Source organism: Salvelinus namaycush, chromosome 33 (assembly GCF_016432855.1).
Source record: "Salvelinus namaycush isolate Seneca chromosome 33, SaNama_1.0, whole genome shotgun sequence".
Classification (NCBI taxonomy): domain Eukaryota; kingdom Metazoa; phylum Chordata; class Actinopteri; order Salmoniformes; family Salmonidae; genus Salvelinus; species Salvelinus namaycush.
In genome coordinates this window covers 33,727,444-33,744,418 of record NC_052339.1, presented here as the reverse complement: position 1 = coordinate 33,744,418, position 16,975 = coordinate 33,727,444, and the positions used below count along the sequence as shown (strand labels likewise).

The 16,975-nt window shown below is 43.0% G+C and overlaps 1 protein-coding gene across 5 annotated transcripts in view; it reads right to left on the bottom strand.

Moving 5' to 3' along the window:
- Positions 1 to 158: 158 nt before the first annotated feature.
- Positions 159 to 16,975, bottom strand: part of LOC120028121 (abl interactor 1-like) — a 133,068-nt gene continuing 116,251 nt past the window's right edge. For 3 of the 5 annotated variants that reach the window (XM_038973312.1, XM_038973314.1, XM_038973315.1), the window contains 3 exons: positions 12,236 to 12,484; positions 2,314 to 2,499; positions 159 to 2,078 (listed from right to left, as the gene is read on the bottom strand). In XM_038973312.1, coding sequence (XP_038829240.1) covers positions 1,912 to 2,078; positions 2,314 to 2,499; positions 12,236 to 12,484 — 602 coding nt within the window. In that variant the 3' untranslated portion in view covers positions 159 to 1,911. Of the gene's footprint in view, positions 2,079 to 2,313; positions 2,500 to 6,443; positions 6,522 to 12,235; positions 12,485 to 16,975 lie in introns of all 5 variants that reach the window. The other 2 variants (XM_038973311.1, XM_038973313.1) reach the window with 1 other exon arrangement.

Sequence of the window (16,975 nt, the reverse complement as noted above, 5' to 3'; positions counted from 1 at the left end):
ATAGAAGAACAACTTAACCAGACCTGAGTTATAAAACCAAACCATTACGTGTTAAAAACTATGACCGTTCTAAAACGATGTGATCTAGGTTTTTTTCTCTTTTGATCTATGTGAAGACTGAGGTATATGAGATGACATATTGGTCACCAGTATCACAGAATAGTCAAATGGCAGCTTTTTACAAGTTTTTTTTTTTTTAATGAATATGACAAAACAGTTTTGAAAACTAAGCCCACTAACACGGCATGAAGAACAATGGATCATAATCCGTTACTGTTTACATTAAATACTTTGATCACCCAAAAAATACCTACAGATAAATAATTTTGTTCAGATTAGACATGTACTACAACGTTTCTTAAAATGGTGGTGGAACTCTAAATAGTGAAGAGGGGAAATGAGTCATTCAAACTGGGAGTCACGACGACATGGTGTTGCTTTTCACGGCATTACCAGATGAAAGAATATGGCAATTTAATATGTTTAAAGACAAATTAGAGCATTTTGAAAATAAAACCAAGTCCCAGAATGCCTTGTGTCTAGACAATTTAATCAATAAAAAAAATAAAAGCCTAAATTGAATGTGAGTATTTCAACAAAATGGAAGCATAATTAAACAGAGGTTATACATTTTTATTAGATTTTGCTTTACGCTCAGACTTCAGGAACGACTGAAATGAAACAGAAATTAAAGGTTTTGTTAATCATAAAAAGATAAATAATATTTAAAATGTAAAAACCCAAAATGGATCAGGCTTCTGATTATAACTTTTGTAGTTAATTTTTTTTGTCAAATCATAAAATAAAAAAGTTAAATGAATGAATCAAATGCGTTATCTAAATATTGAACAATTTGGGCAACAGAGAGAGGCAGAATAGTGCAGTTTGAAGCTATATGGCATAAAGTTTTGCACTGGAGACTGGCAGGGGATGACTGGCAGGATGGGTGAGGTGGTGGGTCTGACCAAGGGGGAGGTCAGTCATGTTTGTCAAAATGTGTGGATGTAAATGTTGAGTTGTCTATTGTTTTTGTCTATAATAAGTTTTTGTATTGTCAAAAAAAGTAAAATAAATTTAAAAAAAAAATGAAGTAAATCAAACAGAATCTTCTGTAGGACATTTGCATGTGTGTGTGGTAAGTAGCCTGCTTGAGATACTGCGATTGACATTCACTGAATTTACACTACAGACACCCAACAGGCTGCAGCTCACATTACATACAGTTAACAGTAGTAGCACTTCCACTGAAGGTCTACACAAGATCGCCTACTGTTTACATATGCATTACATACCGTCTGACAAACCGTCTCCATATAGCATAATACTCGCGATACACTCATAAAGACATTAATACTTTAATATAAGTGCATGAGAAATGTGTAGGTCAATAGATGAATAGTTGGGTCAGATGTTATGTCGTGCATATGTAAACAGGAAGTACACTTAAAGGAAAGGATGTCCTTCAGCTAGTGTTACCCTGGTCTCAAAGGAGGTTGGTGGCACCTTAATTGGGGAGGACGGGCTCGTGGTAATGGCTGGAGCGGAATCAGAGGAATGGAATCAAAACACATGGTTTTCCAGGTGTTTGACGCCAGTCCATTTGCTCCGTTCCAGCTATTGTTATGAGCCCGTCTTCCCCTCAGCAACCTCCACTGCCTGGTCTTTAAAAACATCCCTACATCATCAGCCTTATCCTATTCCTTCTTTATATACTTTATGCCCCCCCCTTACCCACCCACAACAACACCACCAAAATAAAGTAAATAGATATTTTGTATTTGATTTATTTGAGATTAGTAAGAGACCAAACATTCTGTCGTATCCAAAAGCACTTCCCTATGCTTCGAAAGGTCAGACGTCTGTAGTAGAAACACCGAATCAATAGAGAGCAGTACGGTCCCATCAGTCAGCTTAGTGCATGATGGACTCGACGTAGTTGCCGGGGAACAGTCCCGTGACTCCGCTACTGATTCCCTCGTACCAGCCATCATCGTTCTTCTTAATGATGTAGATGACGGCTCCCTCCATGAAGCTCAGCTCGTCGTTTTTATCCGCAGTGTAGTCGTAGATGGCCACCACTGAGGACGAGAGAGGAGGGGGGAAAATCGTCAGAGGGAGAGAGAGATTTAGCATACTGGATTAGGATGCAACGGGTAAGAAACAGTTGCCTGAAGATTTAACATATTTTACTGAGTGTCAAAATGTGCTTAAGTAGTTGACTAGTTCAGCGTAGTTGAAATAAATCTGTGTCAATTGTATGGTAGGGAGGAGAAGTGAAGTAGAGTGGTGTCGGTATTGAGCCCTGAGGAACACCTTTCTGCATGTAGCTCTTGGGCGCCCACTGGGGGTCTCCATCCGCATACGAGTCGCTGTACTGAACTACAGCCGCTTCCTGTTCCTCGTAGTCAACTGGCGGCGGTGGAGGAGGGGGAGGAGCTTCATCAAACATGGGCAGGTCATCGGGCGGAGGAGGGGGAGGCGGAGTAGGGGTGTCCGCAACTGCCAAATGGCGATGAGTTAAAGGAGAGAGAGAATGAGATTAGGAACGCTGCCTGAAACTGGGAGAAAGGAAACAGTACATTACATTTGGGCTTCGCATGCCACCAAGCCCAACAGTAGAGAAAACCACGCAAAACCATGCAATCGTGGGAAGAGCAGCATGCAGTGGTGTTTGTATGCCAGGCACCGATGGTTAGTCGGTCAAGGACCAAATAAAATGCATGACAGCGAGTTGTCGGCATGCAGATTTTTTGACCTTTTTTGATTTGGACCTGAGATTCGTTCCTCCAGGTCACTTGTTCAAGTCACTTGTTAAGACACGTAATTTGGTTACACGTGTTCTTTGCCACCAAGGTAATGCTGCACGCAATGCACACTTGTTTTGACATTCTATTTCCATTGTCTTCCCATTACATTTGAATTCTCTTCTTGTGTTTGTTTTATAATATCATTATACAGTTACCACGGCAGTAGAGAACTTGTGACAATCCTAGAGGGATTGCAGCTCTATAACCATAAACACACACTGGTCCAATCCCAAAATCGACCCTTAAACCATACACCTTATACACTTGTGGAGATATGAGAGGATTTGATTGGAATAAGCAATATGGTGAAACTTCTACCTAGCCTATCAGAGTGAAAGGTGGAGCTACCACCAGATTGCCTGTACCTGTAAAATATTCTAAGATCTTCACAAGTGCACAGGGTGTAGGGCTTAGAGGACCATTTGGTATTGGCCCATCCAGAGCTGCTAGTTTCAGTAGAGGGCAGCAGAGAACCATATCCTCCTGTCAGTCATGTTCCAAAGTGACAACCCCTGCTCTGATTTTATGACACCTTGTGACCCCAGGTCCAAGGAAAATATATTTACATTTTTCAGGGAAGATTTCGTAACACTTTGCTTCTTCTGTAAATGACTAAAGAGAATGCCTACAAAATTAGTACAACGTAATAAACTGCAGCCTAAATAGTCAGTACGGACCTCTGAATCAGACGGTACATTAGCATACGTGGATCCGATTGTGGAGGCTTACCTGCATAAATGCCACATGACCATTTCTATATTGTACCAAAGGGGAATAAGAGCTCAGATATTCTCAGAGGATGATATACCATAATGCCATCAACACCCAGGGTACGAGATCACTGGTTTCTGTTTTACTCTTTCGATTGGAAATGACAGCCTTCGTACTGTTAAGAAACAGCTATGAAATGGTGTTATTTTAATTCTGCCAGTAACATAAATCTGTCTTAACACAGACATAAATCTGTCTTAACACAGACATAAATCTGTCTTAACAATAGCAGGCTAAGCTTCTTTAGAGATACATGAAAGCATGCAGACTATTTCTCTGTTGATCACACAGTACACACATGTTTAGTCCTTCAATATGTGCTGCTCATTCTGTGATTTTTTGGGGGTGAAATTATAGATTATACTTAACATACAGCGTCTTCGGAAAGTATTCAGACCCCTTGACTTTTTCCACATTTTGTTACATTACAGCCTTATTCTAAAATGGAGTACGTTTGTTTGTTTTTTTGCAATGTTAATAAAAAACAGAAATACCTCATTTACATAAGTATTAAGACCCTTTGTTATGAGACTCGAAATTGAGCTCAGGTGCATCCTGTTTCCATTGATCATCCTTGAGATGTTTCTACAACTTGATTGGAGTCCACCTGTGGTAAATTCAATTGATTGGACATGATTTGGAAAGGCACACACCTGTCTATGTACGGTCCCACGGTTGACAGTGCATGTCAGATCAAAAACCAAGCCATGAGGTTGAAGGAATTGTCCGTAGAGCTCCGACAGGATTGTGTTGAGGCACAGATCTGGGGAAGGGTACAAAAAAAATCTGCAGCATTGAAGGTCCCCAAGAACACAGTGGCCTCCATCATTCTTAAATGGAAGAAGATTGGAACCACCAAGACTCTTCCTGGAGCTGGCCGCCCGGCCAAACTGAGCAATCGGGGGAGAAGGGCCTTCGTCAGGGAGGTGACCAAGAACCCAATGGTCACTCTGACAGAGCTCCAGAGTTTCTCTGGGGCAATTGGAGAACATTCCAGAAAGACAACTATCTCTGCAGCACTCTAACAACCAGGCCTTTATGGTTGAGTGGCCAGACAGAAGCCACTCCTCAGTAAAAGGCACATGACAGCCCGCTTGGAGTTTGCCAAAAGGCACCTAAAGGACTCTCAGACCATGAGAAACAAGATTCTCTGGTCTGATGAAACCAAGATTGAACTCTTTGGCCTGAATGCCAAGCGTCACGCCTGGAGGAAACCTGGCACCATCCCTACGGTGAAGCATGGTGGTGGCAGTATGATGCTGTGGGGATGTTTTTCAGTGGCAGGGACTGGGAGACTAGTCAGGATCAAGGCAAAGATGAACGAAGCAAAGTACAGAGAGAGATCCTTGATGAAAACCTGCTCCAGAGTGACTCGATGCTGTAATTGCTGCCAAAGGTGCTTCAACAAACCTGACAAAGCTTGAGAGGATCTGCAGAGAAGAATGGGAGAAACTCCCCATATACAGGTGTGCCAAGCTTGTAGCGTCATACCCAAGAAGACTCGAGGCTGTAATCACTGCGAAAGGTACTTCAACCAAATACTGATTAAAGGACTGAATACTTATGTAAATGTGATATTTCAGGTTTTGTTTATTTTATAAATGAGCAAAAAAATTAAAAAACTATTTTATTGCTTTGTCATTATGGGGTATTGTGATGTCATTATGGGGTATTGTGATGTCATTATGGGCTATTGTGATGTCATTATGGGCTATTGTGTGTAGATTGGATCAATTTTAGAGTAAGGCTGTAACGTAACAAAATGAGGCAAAAGTGAAGGGGTCTGAATACTTTCCGAATGCATTGTATACCTTATCACACACGTGGGACTTTGTAGAAATACTAATTCAGCTGCTTACTCCATTATACATTCTCCTGAATAATCTTGGAATGGAGACACTTTTTACACTATTTGTCCTCAGTGTCTGCATAGTGGAGAAAGCAATGGGTGTCAATGGCAATAAGCGTCTTTCTGAGAATACTTTTTATTAACACAGACAATAGATAAGAGCTGTCTACTGCACAGGACAGACAGATGGGCAGGACAGACAGACAGACAGGCAGGCAGGCAGGCAGGCAGGACAGTTGAGTGAACAGGCACAAAGCATGCTGTGTGTGATTGGGTGAGTGATCTGGGGAACAGGGAGAGTGATCTGGGGAACAGGGAGAGTGATCTGGGGAACAGGGAGAGTGATTCTTGGGAACAGGGAGAGTGATCTGGGGAACAGGGAGAGTGATCTGGGGAACAGGGAGAGTGATCTGGGGAACAGAGAGAGTGATCTGGGGAACAGAGAGAGTGATCTGGGGAACAGAGAGAGTGATCTGGGGAACAGAGAGTGATCTGGGGAACAGAGAGAGTGATCTGGGGAACAGAGAGAGTGATCTGGGGAACAGAGAGAGTGATCTGGGGAACAGAGAGAGTGATCTGGGGAACAGGGAGTGTGATCTGGGGAACAGGGAGAGTGATCTGGGGAACAGGGAGTGTGATCTGGGGAACAGGGAGAGTGATCTGGGGAACAGGGAGAGTGATCTGGGGAACAGGGAGAGTGATCTGGGGAACAGGGAGAGTGATCTGGGGAACGGGGAGAGTGATCTGGGGAACGGGGAGAGTGATCTGGGGAACGGGGAGAGTGATCTGGGGAACGGGGAGAGTGATCTGGGGAACGGAGATAGTGATCTGGGGAACGGAGAGAGTGATCTGGGGAACGGAGAGAGTGATCTGGGGAACGGAGAGAGTGATCTGGGGAACGGAGAGAGTGATCTGGGGAACGGAGAGAGTGATCTGGGGAACGGAGAGAGTGATCTGGGGAACAGGGAGAGTGATCTGGGGAACAGAGAGAGTGTGTGCTGGGCCTGTGGACTTACTGTTCTCCTGCACCCTGGCCACAAAGCCTGTCAGAGGTATCTGTGGAGTCAGCTGGGGCATGGGGGGAGGAGGGGCAGCTATAGCCACGGGAAGCCCCCCCACACATACCAAACGAAAGAGAGAAATCAAGGATATAAAGTAGACAGAGAGGTCAGAAAGAAGGACGAGACAAACAGGAACAGATATCAGTCACCAACAATAGATTAAAATATTACCCCAACCCAAGTCAATAGGAAACAGAGTACCCCAACCCAAGTCAATAGGAAACAGAGTACCCCAACACAAGTCAATAGGAAACAGAGTACCCCAAGTCAATAGGAAACAGAGTACCCCAACACAAGTCAATAGGAAACAGAGTACCCCAACACAAGTCAATAGGAAACAGAGTACCCCAACCCAAGTCAATAAGAAACAGAGTACCCCAACCCAAGTCAACAGGAAACAGAGTACCCCAACACAAGTCAATAAGAAACAGAGTACCCCAACACAAGTCAATAGGAAACAGAGTACCCCAACACAAGTCAATAGGAAACAGAGTACCCCAACCCAAGTCAATAGGAAACAGAGTACCCCAACACAAGTCAATAGGAAACAGATTACCCCAACACAAGTCAACAGGAAACAGAGTACCCCAACCCAAGTCAATAGGAAACAGAGTACCCCAACACAAGTCAATAGGAAACAGATTACCCCAACACAAGTCAACAGGAAACAGATTACCTCAACCCAAGTCAATAGGAAACAGATTACCCCAACCCAAGTCAATAAGAAACAGAGTACCCCAACCCAAGTCAATAAGAAACAGAGTACCCCAAGTCAACAGGAAACAGAGTACCCCAACCCAAGTCAATAAGAAACAGAGTACCCCAACCCAAGTCAACAGGAAACAGAGTACCCCAACCCAAGTCAACAGGAAACAGAGTACCCCAAGTCAATAGGAAACAGAGTACCCCAACACAAGTCAATAGGAAACAGAGTACCCCAACACAAGTCAATAGGAAACAGAGTACCCCAACCCAAGTCAACAGGAAACAGAGTACCCCAACCCAAGTCAACAGGAAACAGAGTACCCCAACCCAAGTCAACAGGAAACAGAGTACCCCAACACAAGTCAATAGGAAACAGAGTACCCCAAGTCAACAGGAAACAGAGTACCCCAACCCAAGTCAATAGGAAACAGAGTACCCCAACCCAAGTCAATAGGAAACAGAGTACCCCAAGTCAACAGGAAACAGAGTACCCCAACCCAAGTCAATAGGAAACAGAGTACCCCAAGTCAACAGGAAACAGAGTACCCCAACCCAAGTCAACAGGAAACAGAGAACCCCAACCCAAGTCAATAGGAAACAGAGTACCCCAACCCAAGTCAACAGGAAACAGAGTACCCCAACACAAGTCAATAGGAAACAGAGTACCCCAACCCAAGTCAATAAGAAACAGAGTACCCCAACCCAAGTCAACAGGAAACAGAGTACCCCAACACAAGTCAATAGGAAACAGATTACCCCAACCCAAGTCAATAGGAAACAGAGTACCCCAACACAAGTCAATAGGAAACAGAGTACCCCAACCCAAGTCAATAGGAAACAGAGTACCCCAACACAAGTCAATAGGAAACAGAGTACCCCAACCCAAGTCAATAGGAAACAGAGTACCCCAACCCAAGTCAACAGGAAACAGAGTACCCCAACCCAAGTCAACAGGAAACAGAGTACCCCAACCCAAGTCAACAGGAAACAGAGAACCCCAACCCAAGTCAATAGGAAACAGAGTACCCCAACCCAAGTCAACAGGAAACAGATTACCCCAACACAAGTCAACAGGAAACAGAGTACCCCAAGTCAACAGGAAACAGAGTACCCCAAGTCAATAGGAAAGAGAGTACCCCAACCCAAGTCAACAGGAAACAGATTACCCCAACCCAAGTCAACAGGAAACAGATTACCCCAACACAAGTCAACAGGAAACAGAGTACCCCAAGTCAACAGGAAACAGAGTACCCCAAGTCAATAGGAAACAGAGTACCCCAACCCAAGTCAACAGGAAACAGAGTACCCCAACCCAAGTCAACAGGAAACAGATTACCCCAACACAAGTCAACAGGAAACAGAGTACCCCAAGTCAATAGGAAACAGAGTACCCCAACACAAGTCAACAGGAAACAGATTACCCCAACCCAAGTCAACAGGAAACAGAGTACCCCAAGTCAATAGGAAACAGAGTACCCCAAGTCAATAGGAAACAGAGTACCCCAAGTCAATAGGAAACAGAGTACCCCAAGTCAATAGGAAACAGAGTACCCCAAGTCAATAGGAAACAGAGTACCCCAACACAAGTCAATGTAATACTATCATTGCAAGAATTAAGAGACACACACATTGCAAGGTTAGTCATGAGTTTTGCACACTTCTACAAGGACATTAGTTTAATATGTAATGTGTACAAATCTATGCTTGTGGTTTTTAGTTCAGCGAGGCCAGAGACCGAGTCCAGGTTTCCCAAGGTATTTGGTTGTTGTACAGACTGAGGGATTATAAAGAGATTAGGTTTGATTGTTGTACAGACTGAGGGATTATAAAGAGATTAGGTTTAAATGTTGTACAGACTGAGGGATTATAAAGAGATTAGGTTTGATTGTTGTACAGGCTGAGGGATTATAAAGAGATTAGGTTTGATTGTTGTACAGACTGAGGGATTATAAAGAGATTAGGTTTAAATGTTGTACAGACTGAGGGATTATAAAGAGATTAGGTTTGATTGTTGTACAGACAGGGATTATAAAGAGATTAGGTTTGATTGTTGTACAGACTGAGGGATTATAAAGAGATTAGGTTTGATTGTTGTACAGACTGAGGGATTATAAAGAGATTAGGTTTAAATGTTGTACAGACTGATGGATTATAAAGAGATTAGGTTTGATTGTTGTACAGACAGGGATTATAAAGAGATTAGGTTTGATTGTTGTACAGACTGAGGGATTATAAAGAGATTAGGTTTAAATGTTGTACAGACTGAGGGATTATAAAGAGATTAGGTTTGATTGTTGTACAGACTGAGGGATTATAAAGAGATTAGGTTTGATTGTTGTACAGACTGAGGGATTATAAAGAGATTAGGTTTGATTGTTGTTCCGAATGAGGGATTATAAAGAGATTAGGTTTGATTGTTGTACAGACTGAGGGATTATAAAGAGATTAGGTTTGATTGTTGTTCAGACTGAGGGATTATAAAGAGATTAGGTTTGATTGTTGTTCAGACTGAGGGATTATAAAGAGATTAGGTTTGATTGTTGTCACGTTGCCAGTTCCTAATCCTAATCTGAATGAGATGATTGTAGAGTCGCCATACGGCTGTCTGCAACCCTACTGCCCCTGGCTCTCAATGAACCGAGTTACGTTCACAAACCGTGGCGTTAAGAGTGCCACCCATAAAAATATAATCGATAAGGCCTTCGAAACCTCTGATCCTGGAAATTTGACTGGTCAACTCATGGGTACACTTACAATGGCTGCCGGTCCACCCAGTATGTCATCATTGACTTAAATGGGGAGGCCCGTTCTACAGACTCTATTTCTATGGTGCCACCATTTAAAAATAAACAGCTGACCTTAGAGAGGTCAGGGTCAAGGGTCAGAGACAAGTGACGCATCACAGCAGGGGTTCCTCTAGCTACAGTAGCATGTTGCAGCTGTCCACACTGACGTCTAAATGCACAATCATAGACGGCTTGATGTTTCTGTCTGAAATTAAATAAAGATGATATGACATATTTTTTTGTTGTTGACATTAATAGATAAAATAGGCACCAATATTTAATCTTTTCAAATTCCACCCCTAGAAAGGCTACTGTTAATGCTGTTTTAAAATGTCTGTTAATCTATAGGCTCGAGGTCAACCCCCATGTCTAAATCAGGATCTGTACTGAAGGAAGCACGCCATGCCGTTATATATGCTTGGATAAGTGGCTCATTAGCAGCTGCAGAAAGTCGTGTTATGGAACAGCCACGGACGGGTTCATGACGTCACTAAAAAAAAAGGAGAGTAGAAAAAGAATCATGTGAAAGTTCCAGGCCTCTACATCTCTAGCGTCTACAGCATGTGGTGTAGAACTGGGACTAGACACAACGACAAGAGGAGGAGTGTATTTAATAATGGCTACAGTTATAAGTGATGTGGGGGGGGGGGGGGCGAGGGTTCTGGCTCATGAGAGAAGCTTCCTCCTCCTCCATTCTGTGTGTGCATCTCAAATGGTACCCTATTCCCTTTATAGTGCACTGCTTTATACAGAGCCCTCTGGGGAATAGGGTGCCATTTAGGACACAAGACAAGTGTCCTCTTAGTGCTGATGGATCTTAACATTCAATGACAACCGTCTGCACACGGTGATGCCTGTTAACATGGTGACAGTAAGATTTAAACGCCAGCCGGTCTTTCACAGTGCAAGTGAATGGGAGAGGGGAGAGCTGAGGCGAATCTCAATTCAAAAGGGAACAGCTGGCTGCCGACAGCTTGACTTCATCACATTTTATTCTCAATCTTCTTTTGACATTTGTTTTTTTCTTCTTCCCATTTTGACTCGATGAGGTTATTGAGTTCAGTCCGCCTGCACATCACCAGGTTCTGCCTGTGTCTGTGTTCCCACAGGAGTTTTAGTGGAAGGGGTACAGGACAGAGGACTGAAAATAAATACTGTGCTTAAGTTAGTGGACACCTTGAGCTGGGGTCACCTTCTCGGGGGGGCTGGCTAGTACATTTGAGGGGACAGGGAGAGAAGAGAGAGGGGAAAATCAACCACTTTAAAGAGGTTGTGAAAACACAAATAAATGTGATTTAACAAAACCTCAGATCGTACTTAAACAGAGGCATATTGAATGTACCCGCTGGAGAATCCAAGGACTAGAATATATTCTACATCAATGTACAAGACGTGCACCAGAGAGGAGAAACGCCTTAACAGGCACTTTGACAGGAGAGAAGTCAGTACTACTGCTATGAAGAGACCGCCCTTTGACCTTGAGGAGGAAACAACTGTGGCGCTGCCACAGGCATCTGACCTGCAAAGCCAATCATAGACTAGAACCTGGAGGAGACTGAAATCAGTCCGTTTCCATGGTTATTTCCTCTAAGTTCACATGTACAAGCTGACAAAATGATATAGTGACTGCTGCTGTTTCATTATTTGTAACTTACATTTTTTTTTTTACTTAACACTTATTTTTCTTAAAACTTCTTAAAGCATTGTTGGTTAAGGGCTTGTAAGAAAGGTCTACACCTGTTGTATTCGGCGCATGTGACAAATACAATTAGATTTTATTTTATTTGAGTGACAGTGACGTAATTAGCTTATGGGCCACCCAGTGAGAGTTGTAGAACTCGGTGGTGGGTAGCAAACCCTGTTCTAAAAGTGTGACTGGCTGATTCATAAATGGCACCCTAATCCCTATGTAGTGCACTACTTTTGACCTGGGTCCATAGGGAAAGTAGTGAATAGTGTAGCTCCCCTGTGCTGGTAAAGACAAGAGGGAAGTGCCGTTCCCTTGAGAGGGAATCCATCTATCTATTCATCCATCCATCCATCCATCCATCCATCTATCTATCTATCTATCTATCTATCTATCTATCTATCTATCTATCTATCTATCTATCTATCTATCTATCTATCTATCTATCTATCTATCTATCTATCTATCTATCTATCTATCTATCTATCTATCTATCTATCTATCTATCTATCTATCTATCTATCTCCAGTCTAATAGAGGGGTGTTGGTGGGGGGGACATGTGTCTTACTTGAGTTCTGGGGGTAGGTTGAGGTTCCCCCGTTAATGTACGGCTGCTGTATCTGCTGCTGCTGTAGCTGTAGGGCCTGCTGCTGCTGCAGGGAGAACTGGGAGGTGACGGACGGCGCCCGGCGGTAGGTGCCCGTGGCCGAAACCATGGAGACTGAGGAGGTGGTAGAGTTGTGCCGTGAGATCTGCCGCGAGATGGTGCCAAACTGGGACATGGGGATGGGGCCAAGACCAGGCCCGGGAGCCACCACTAGAGTAGAAACACCCACAGAAAGAGAGAGAGCGAAACAGATAGAGGAGGGGAGGGAGAGGCAGAGAGATTGGGAGGGGGGCAGAGAGAAGAAACGACAAAGGGAAAGAAAGAGAGAGAAACAGACAGAGAGCGAGCGAGAGAGAGAGAAAGAGAGAGACAGAGAAAGAGACAGAAAGAGACAGAGAGCGAGAGAGAGAAAGAGAGAGAAAGAGAGAGAGAGAGAGACAGAGAGCGAGAGAGAGAAAGAGAGCGAGAGAGAGAGAGAGATGGAGAGAGAGAGAGAGAAAGAGAGAACCCAGAAAATTAATCAGTGACACCCAATAACAGAGTAGACTTAAGATTTGCAGATCATTCACTGGATCCTCAAAGCAACTGACCCACCAGCATTAACACCAATCACAGAGACCCAGAGGAGGAAAGGGAAGGGAAGGGGAATCACCACACCCAATCCTGATGGACAGACACACACCAAGTCATAGCTGGAGTTCCTTCCCGACTACATTGCAGACGTATGCCAGATCTTACAACGCCTGGATAGGTATTTAACATATCATACATCCATCTGAACCCCGACTGCAGTCGATGACGTGGCACGCAGGCATTGGTTGACACAATGCAGGGGAGAATAGACACATGATTTAAGGACAGAAGGAGACAGTTAAAATGCTCGTTCAACTACTCCTGGGGCTTTCTACCACTCCACACGGACTGAGAGATCAATACAACTTCCGCCATGACAGGCTCATTGTCCATCCTCCCTCCCAGAAGCCTGGATGGGATGAGAGAGCCGAGCCTATGGGTTCGTAGCTTCAACCCCGCAACACACACACACACACACACACACACACACACACACACACACACACACACACACACACACACACACACACACACACACACACACACACACACACACACACACACACCAACTGATTAATGGACTGCTGAATGTATATATTTTTTCTCTTGCTCTGTTTGCTCTTTTCAGTATTATGTCTCTGATCAGCTACCCAGGAAATGGCTGAAATTAGCCCATGTTAATATATGTAGCCTTTGAAATAAGGTTCATGAAATCAATAACTTGCTAACATCAGATAACATTCATATATTAGCCATTTCTGAGACTCACTTAGATAATTCATTTGATGATACATCAGTAGCAATACAAGGATATAACATTTATAGAAGAGACAGAAATGCTTATGGGGGAGGTGTTGCAGTATATATTCAGAGCCATATCCCTGTAATGCTTATGGGGGAGGTGTTGCTGTATATATTCAGAGCCATATCCCTGTAATGCTTATGGGGGAGGTGTTGCAGTATATATTCAGAGCCATATCTCTGTAATGCTTAGAGGAGATCTCATGTCAAGTGTTATTGAAATGTTGTGGTTGCAGGTTCACCTGGCACATCTTTTCCTTTGGTGTGTTGCTATAGGCCACCAAGTGCTAACAGACAGTATCTAAATAATATGTATGAAATGCTTGATAGTGTATGTGATGTAAACAGAGAGGTCTACTTTCTTGGGGACCTGAATATTGACTGGTTTTCATCAAGCTGTCCACTCAAGAGGAAGCTTCTCACTGTAACCAGTGCCTGTAATCTGGTTCAGGTTATTAATCAACCTACCAGGGTGTTTACAAACACTACAGGAACAAGATCATCCACATGTATCGATCACATTTTTACTAATACCATATACCTTTGTTCTGAAGCTGTATCCGTACCCATTGGATGCAGTGATCACAATATAGTGGCTATATCCAGGAAAGACAAAGTTCCAGGAGCTGGACCTAAAATAGTGTATAAGAGATCATACAAAACATTTTGCTGTGACTCTTATGTGGATGATGTTAAAAATATGTGTTGCTCTGATGTGATTAATGAGGAGCTTCCAGACGCTGCACTAGATTAATTTATGAAATTGCTGCTTCCAATGATTGATAAACATGCACCTGTTAAGAAACTGACTGTTAGAACTGTTGAGGCTCCATGGATTGATGAGAAATTGAAAAACTGTATGGTTGAAAGAGATGGGGCAAAAGGAGTGGCAAATAAGTCTGGCTGCACATCTGACTGGCTGACTTACTGCAAATTGAGAAATTATGTGACTAAACTCAACACAAAGAAGAAGAAACTGTATTATGAAGCCAAGATCAATGATATAAAGAATGATGGAAAAAAACTTAGGAGTATTTTAAATTACATTATGGGCAGAAAGACAAATTCAACTCCATCTGTCATCTAATCAGATGGCTTATTCATCACGAAACCATTTCATGTTGCCAATTATTTGTATGATTATTTCATTGGTAAAGCGGGCAAACTTAGACAGGAAGTGCCAACAACGAACAGTGAGCCATTGTATTCATGCATAAAAAAAAACTAATAATGAAAGAAAAGCAGTGCAATGTTGAATGTTGTAAAGTTAGTGTGGGAGAGGTGGAAAAATTATTGTTATCGATCAATAATGACAAACCTCCTGGCATTGACAACTTAGATGGAAAGCTACTGAGGATGGTAGCTGACTCTATAGCCACTACTATCTGTCATATCTTTAATCTGAGCCTAGAGCAAAGTATTTGTCCTCAGGCCTGGAGGGAAGCCAAAGTCATTCCGCTACCAAAGAGTGGTAAAGCGGCCTTTACTGGTTCTAACAGCAGACCAATCAGCTTGCTGCCAGCTCTTAGCAAACTGTTGGAAAAAATTGTGTTACAATTCTATTTCTCTGTAAACAAATTAACAACAGACTTTCAGCATGCTTATAGTGAAGGGCACTCAACATGTACTGCAATGACACAAATGACTGATGATTGGTTGAAAAAAATATATAATTATAAGATTGTGGGAGCTGTACTGTTAGATTTCAGTGCAGCCTTTGATATTATTGACCATAACCTGTAGTTGAGAAAACGTATGTGTTATGGCTTTTCAACCTCTGCTATATCGTGGATTCAGAGCTCTCTATCTAATAGAACTCAAAGGGTTTTCTTTAATGGTTGCGTCTCTAATGTAAAACATGTAAAGTGTGGTGTACCGCAGGGCAGCTCTCTAGGCCCTCTACTCTTTTCTATTTTTACCAATGATCTGCCACTGGCATTAAACAAAGCATGTATGTCCATGTATGCTGATGATTCAACCATATACACATCAGCAACCACAGTTAATGAAGTCACTGAAACCCTTAACAACGAGTTGCAGTCTGTTTCGGAATGGGTGGCCAGTAATTAACTGGTCCTGATCATCTCTAAAACTAAGAGCATTTTATTTGGTACAAATCATTCCCTAAGTTCTAGACCTCAGCTGAATCTGGTAATGAATGGTGTGGCTGTTGAACAAGTTGAGGAGACTAAATTACTTGGCGTTACCTTAGATTGTAAACTGTCATGGTCAAAACATATAGATTCAATGGTTGTAAAGATGGGGAGAGGTCTCTCCGTAATAAAGAGATGCTCTGCTTTTTTGACAGCACACACCACTAAGCAGGTTCTGCAGGCTCTAGTTTAGTCTAATCTTGATTATTGTCCAGTCGTGAGGTCCAGAGCTGCAAGGAAAGACCTAGTTAAGCTGCAGCTGGCCCAGAACAGTGGCACATCTTGCTCTTAATTGTAATCAGAGAGCTGATATAAATACTATGCTGCCAGTCTCTCTTGGCTCAGAGTTGAGGACAGACTGACTGCATCACTTCTTCTTTTTATAAGAAACATTAATGTGTTGAAAATCCCAAATTGTTTGCATAGTCAACTTACACACAGCTCTGACACACACACTTACCCCACCAGACATGCCACCAGGGGTCTTTTCACAGTCCCCAAATCCAGAACAAATTCAAGGAAACGTACAGTATTATGTAGAGCCCTTATTGCATGGAACTCCCATCTCATATTGCTCAAATAAACAGCAAACCTGGTTTCAAAAAACAGATAAAGCAACACCTCACAACGCCTCTCCCCTATTTGACCTGGATAGTTTGTGTGTTTGCATTGATATCTAGGCTACGTGTGTCTTTTTTTAAATGTATGTAGTTCTGTCCTTGAGCTGTTCTTGTCTATTGATGTTCTGTATTATGCCATTCTGTGTTATGTTTCATGTTTTGTGTGGAGCCCAGGAAGAGTAGCTGCTGCTTTTGCAACAGCTAATGGGGATCCTAATAAAATTCCAAATACCTCCTGGGGCTTTCTGCCACTCCACACGGACTGAGGGATCAATACCACTCCACACGGACTGAGGGATCAATACCACTCCACAGGGACTGAGGGATCAATACCACTCCACAGGGACTGAGGGATCAATACCACTCCACACGGACTGAGGGATCAATACCACTCCACACAGACTGAGTGATCAATACCACTCCACAGGGACTGAGGGATCAATACCACTCCACACAGACAGAGATCAATACCACTCCACACGGACTGAGGGATCAATACCACTCCACACAGACTGAGTGATCAATACCACTCCACATGGACTGAGTGATCAATA